At 40.3% G+C, this 6,163-nt stretch overlaps 1 protein-coding gene across 1 annotated transcript; it reads right to left on the bottom strand.

The window, feature by feature from the left end:
• Window positions 1-3,319: 3,319 nt before the first annotated feature.
• On the bottom strand, window positions 3,320-5,209 carry LOC125287666 (galanin receptor 2a). The gene is made up of 2 exons (XM_048233622.1): window positions 4,800-5,209; window positions 3,320-4,509 (listed from the first exon to the last, which is right to left on the bottom strand). Exons 1-2 carry the CDS (start codon window positions 5,144-5,146, stop codon window positions 3,777-3,779), a joined length of 1,080 nt encoding a protein of 359 aa, XP_048089579.1. The 5' UTR covers window positions 5,147-5,209; the 3' UTR covers window positions 3,320-3,776.
• Window positions 5,210-6,163: the final 954 nt, after the last annotated feature.

Consider the following 6,163-nt stretch of genomic DNA (forward strand, 5'->3'; position numbering starts at 1 on the left):
AGTGTGTGCAGCTTTAAATAATGCCATCTGTCATTGGTGCTATGATCAGGACTTGTTCCCATTGTGTATGCTTGTCTACCTAGCAAGACCAAGAAACAAATGTCTTGTTTTTAAAACCTCAGACATACGCTAAGGTGAGTCAAATACGGCATCAAAAGCACACCTGATTATGCCACTGAATGATTTCCAGAAAGAACTGTGACCTGATAAACAGAACAGACCCAGAGAGCAGTTATAACTCCAAGGCAATAAAAGGCTGGGACTCAATGGCTTTCAATATGATGTGCTGCAAAGCCCCTGCTAGATTTGCAATTCCCTCATGCACTCTGTGGCTATTGCTTTATAAAATGACTGAAGACATGAAGGACTGGTGATAATGTCATCTATAATCCTGGTAAATAGAGCCATTTCATTTTGGGAGATGTGTGACTTTAGTCACTGCCTTTGGTCTGGCAAACAAGCCTACTGCCTGGATTGTGAAAGGGGGAGCTATTAAAAAACTGACCACGATGAAGATGGAGAGGTGAGGGCACTTGGGTGGGGTGAAAGATGGTGATGATGGTAGCTTGTCAGACTGATGGTCAGTACAGACGTTAAAAAGGATGAATCATCAAGCTTAAAAGCTCAAAAGGCCACTGTATGACGCTTGTCCATTTCCAAGTGGAACCTATATAATATGTAAAATTCAGATAACTTATTGGTGCAGTGTGTTTGGACAAGCCTTAGAAAATGATGATACCATAGCTGGAACCAGCAGATTATTTTGTCACACACAGTGGTAATTTCAACCTAATTGGTCAACCTCTACCCTATGAAATGCAGACACTGTGAGGAGGAGGTTTTTTTCAAACTTAACACCCCACCCCCCTGGCCTTTCACTGGCATTAAGCTGGTGTCATGTAGAATTGGATATTGCTCCAAAGTAGTGTTAAACCAGCCATACAATAATTACTTGCTAGATTGCTCAAATAGATCAATTGCTTGTTTGGAATCCGCTGTGTAAAGATAAAAACTAACAACAATGGTTTTATACAAAAAACTGAGCTTTTCTTCGAGCTGTTATGTTATGGTCTCAGTGAAAAAAACATCAAATGTAGTCCACCTTGAATTTTATTACAATAACCCATGATTTTTCAGTATCACTACTACTGCCAAGATAGCATTTGACACTAATTTCACAAATACTTTTATTTTTTTCTCTGTACTTGACCCTTTTGGCCAGGTCTAAAGCATCCATTAGACTACAAATCATCACCATAGACAGTACAGCAAACAAATGCAATAATGTTCTTTCTTTTTGTTTCATACAGATTCATGAATAAATATAACACAGAGAGATGTCTGAGCAACTGCCACAAGGCACGGTTATTGTCACAGCACAGTCAACATGAAACCATCACATGTGTGACCTTGAAACAATCAAGGCCTAGTCAGACGTTAAATGAGCTTATCCACACTGCTTTTTTCCACTGACAGAGGGATACGGAGGGGTCCATTACTGTCACAGACGCCAGGCAACCACCAAGCGGGTCTTGCGCTACGGAGAAAGACAGAAGAACAGAGAGACCACAGATTCCCAGGAAATAAACATTCGTCTTCGCCACTAACTTGAGTACAAACAGCATTACATAAGGAGGACCAGGCTGATTCGTGACTCACTCTTGGACACCCACAAGGTCCCTGAGAAATGCACAAAGGGTTATATATTTATGTATCTAAGACATGACCCTTCTTAGGTAAGGTATAATATATATATATATATATATATATATATATATATATATATATATATATATATCACATACTGTACAAGGTAAACAGACTCATTCTCTCCTGGTCTTGAGATGAAGGATATGGTATGGTAATGTGCACATTCAGAAAATACAATTCTGGATTTATTCAGCCTATTGGCAGCCTGTCACTTCTGAGCCATAGAGACATTTGGTCCCCAAAGACAGTAAAATCAGTATGTTTTCTGCCTTTTACTTAAAATAGACCACTGCTGGACCCAACACACTCACAAAAGGAATTTAAATGAAACAGACCACTGTTTCGACCCAAAACACACAATGCAATGTAATATAATGAACTGGTGCAGAGTGTCCATTGAGATATTAACAGATTCCCCAAGACACAGAGCAAGAATATATTAGATTCACAGTAATACTGTAACAAATGATAAAAAAAAAATATTACAATTCAATCTGAGATTACATGTCACAAAGTTGATTATTTCAAGACTTGTTCCATAGGTCTGCTGGTAGAGAATGATACCACTGCTAAATGTCAATAAAAAACAATATTACAATTCAATCTGAGATTACATGTCACAAAGTTGACTATTTCAAGACTTATTCCATAGGTCTGCTGGTAGAGAATGATACCACTGCTAAATGTCAATAAATTAAGTTAGTTTATATATTCAGGTACTCCCCCACTCTGATAGCATTTCTGTAACACATGAAAAAATAGCTTATTGAAAGTTTGAAGTTACTCCGCCCTCACACACAGCAGGGGCTACAAAAGACAGGCCTATTGTATGACATAAAATGTCACTAACAGTGTCAATATCATAGTGCCCTCATCACTGTACTGTTGTTTAACCAACAGCAATTGACAAAGGTTCACTAAGCTTGTGAAAATCATTCTCCTCTATTTGGCCTCAGTTTGTTAATACAGGAAATGCATATAAATAAATGCTCTATGTTAACTCATTAAGTGCCATTACGTTTTTCCTTCCCATGCGTTGAGTGCCAAAAACGTAATATTACGTTTTTAGCTTTTTTTTAATTACGAAACTAGACACTCTAAAACACCCTATATGTGATTTTGGGAACTCTGTGATGAATCGAAATGAAATATATGACGATCGAAAACTCATGAAAACGCACAATCTGGACATTTCATCTGGACATTTAATCATAACTCGGTTGCCGCTTTGGGTCGAATCAGTGACGCATGCACGTCAGGTCAAAACCAGGCCATTTTCGTGGGTCTATCACTAGGTGGCAGTCTCGCCAGGTCTCGCTGATCACTTCCAGGAAAGTTTACACAAGTAAGTAACAGGCAACACTTCATATTTCATGAAAGACGTTATATCTCTATTTCTTGAAAAAAAACCCAGCGATTTTGATGAAAACTAGCCACTGTTTAGCTTGGGATTTCTCAGGAACAGAGGCGTGTAGAAATACAAGGTTTGCACCCACTGAGAGCTTAAAGTCTCACCTTTTAATCGAGCCATTGTATGTGTTCATAGCTATAACACAGAATATGCTGTGGCTGTACAAAAATCATCAACAATGGTCTAGATTGCTGGCACTCTAGGACAAAGCTCCCGAAAACAGCTTGGCATTCAATGAGTTAAACACATAAGTAATAGGCCTATAAAATGTATCAAAGCAGGTGGCAGGCCTTGTCTCAACTGCAATGAATATTCCATTGCATTGGAATTCCAATGATTTTAACATTCACAGATTTGATCCAGTTGATTACAGAAAGAATGACCAAAACGTCCAAACATTTTTGAAGAAATGATGTATCCGTTCGCATGACTGACATAGAACCATGACTAGCTCTGTGGCCGTTCTGGTAGTGCCTCAACAACAATCACCTAGCTTCACTGAAACCTCAAAGCTCCACAGCCTAGAAGCAGGCGACCACTGGAAGCCATCACTAAACATCGTTTTGTTGTAGAACACAGAGCACTCATCAAGCGACAATAACTACAAATGTGCTCATTTTATGCAACCACTTTTTAACACATTTGCATGAAAGTGCTAAGTTACATTAAATGTCACGAAACCCTTGGTCACTATCGCTTGTGGATTGTTTGGCCTCCTATCTTTGATGACTTTCTCGCTGAGATTGGAGGTTTCACTGGAGCCTGCCAAGCTAACTGCGTGAACCTGTTGCACGACATTGACCCTGTTGACGACCCTTTTTCTGAGCGCACAGCTGAACACCTTCTGAAAGCCTTTGCGGAAGTGTTTGGAGACCAGTGCGTACACGATGGGGTTGACACAGGAGTTGGTGTATGCCACCAGGTGGGAGAGGATACGGAGCACGTAGGTGACGTGGTTCAGCGGGAAGTGGCCGAACCACATGCAGAGGATGACCAGGTGGTGCGGCAGCCAGCATAGGCAGAATAGCGCGGCCACGATGATAATCATCTTGGTCACCTTGCGTTTTGCTCGCTTGGACGCCGACATGTCCTCCACGGGGTCCACCGTCGTCCACAGGTATCGGATGGTGCGCGCGTAGGTCAGGCTGAGCACCAGCACAGGAATCAAGTATCCGAAGACGAAGGTGCTCACATCCATGGCCCGGCGATGGTGCATGTCCCAGGCCGGGATACACACTGTAGTGCCGTCTAGGTCCATTTGCTGGTAGTAGCTCAGATATGGTCCAGAGAAGACCAGAGACAAACCCCACACCAGGCAAATCGACGTGAGGGCATTTTTAGGGGTCCTCATTTCCCGTGAGCGCAGAGGGTAGCGAATGGCCAGATACCTGTTCAAAAATTAATAATAGTATACATCATAACCATTTTTATGAGATTTTTTACCAAATATGTGACAGTATAGGCAGCATGACAATTACAGTAAATATAACTACTTAGGAATATTATGTTATCTTAAATTAGTATAACATACCTATATATATTGACTTTTTACCCTTTCCTTGTTTAGTATTATCTACAATCAAAATCGCTCGAACAGGGACAGATAAAATAATTACAACATCTGTGATAAACTTTAAGAGAATAAGTGGCGATACTGGATAGCGCAATGAAGACGCACCTGTCCAGCGACACAGCGGTCAGTGTGAAGATGCTGGCATACATGGTGAGATATATGATGAAGTGCACCGCCTTGCACACAAATGGACCGAAAACCCATTCGTCCATAGTGTAGATCGTTGCTTGCAAAGGCACACAAAATACAATGAAGCAGAGGTCCGCGATGCATAGATTTAAAATGAACAAGTTGGTCGTCTTCGTGTTCATCTGTCCATTGCGCAAAAGCACGGCAAGTACCAAACAGTTTCCAACGGTGCCAACCAGGAAAATTAAGGAAAAAACTAGAGAAATTATAATAGATTCTGATTTCCAGTGCACACTTAAAAGGTTCTGGTGCGAGAAATTCATAGTTTTTAAATTCCGAATTCATTAAGCAGACTGCGAAGGGCGCAAAAGGAGCATCTACATAGTCAGACCTCTAATTATAGATAAATAAAAACTGCGTGGCGTAATGATTGCGAAAAACGCACGGGCTTCCATCACTTCAAATGGCATGAACCCCTCTTCCATGCACGCGCGCTTTCTCGCTTGTTGGAGAAGAGGGACCACTAGAACACAAATGAGACATACTTCGTGTCTCCACCCACGTCATTGAAATGCTATCTCAAGATGAATGGCAATCCATGTAATTAAGCATAGTCTTCTCCAGCTGAGTATTTCTTATTAAAGCATGCATAATGTTACTGCTCCAGCCATTAGATAGCCACAGCCTTAAATTATAATGCACAGGCTATTTTATTGCATAATTATGCACAACTACCTCAAGACATTTGGACACAGAATTCTTTGTTATTCATTCATTTTCCCTAATTAGTTTGTAGGGTGAAGTAAACTAGTTTTATCTGAATATCTGGTCAAGATAAGTTCACCTTATTTTCACTGAAATCAAACATATCATAATGATATACTAGTAGCAACACTGTCTGAACCATCCATGTGCTTATGAATTAATATTCAATCACAAAATATTTGGAGAGGAGTGCTTCCTGGACCCAAATGCTGTTTGAGGTGCTCTTTGGATGGGAACCTTTCCAAAACAGTTAAAAAAACCTCCATAGCACTCCATTTTTGTGACTAAGCCATGCAAGTGAAGGCTTTTAAACTATTATGAAATGGAGTGTCTTGGAGTTTTTTCTTGTTTTGGATAATATTGTATAACGTCTACAGTAGCCTAGGATCATGCTTGAATTTGTATAATGTGTGCAGCAGTAGCCTACTTATGCAGGCAAGGCAAAGAAAAAAAGATCTGCATGTTTTCTGCCTTTTACTTAAAATAGACCACTGCTGGACCCAACACACTCACACAAGGAATTTAAATGAAACAGACCACTGTTTCGACCCAAAACACACAATGCAATGTAATAT

This window comes from Alosa alosa, chromosome 22 (genome assembly GCF_017589495.1).
Source record: "Alosa alosa isolate M-15738 ecotype Scorff River chromosome 22, AALO_Geno_1.1, whole genome shotgun sequence".
Classification (NCBI taxonomy): Eukaryota; Metazoa; Chordata; class Actinopteri; order Clupeiformes; family Clupeidae; genus Alosa; species Alosa alosa.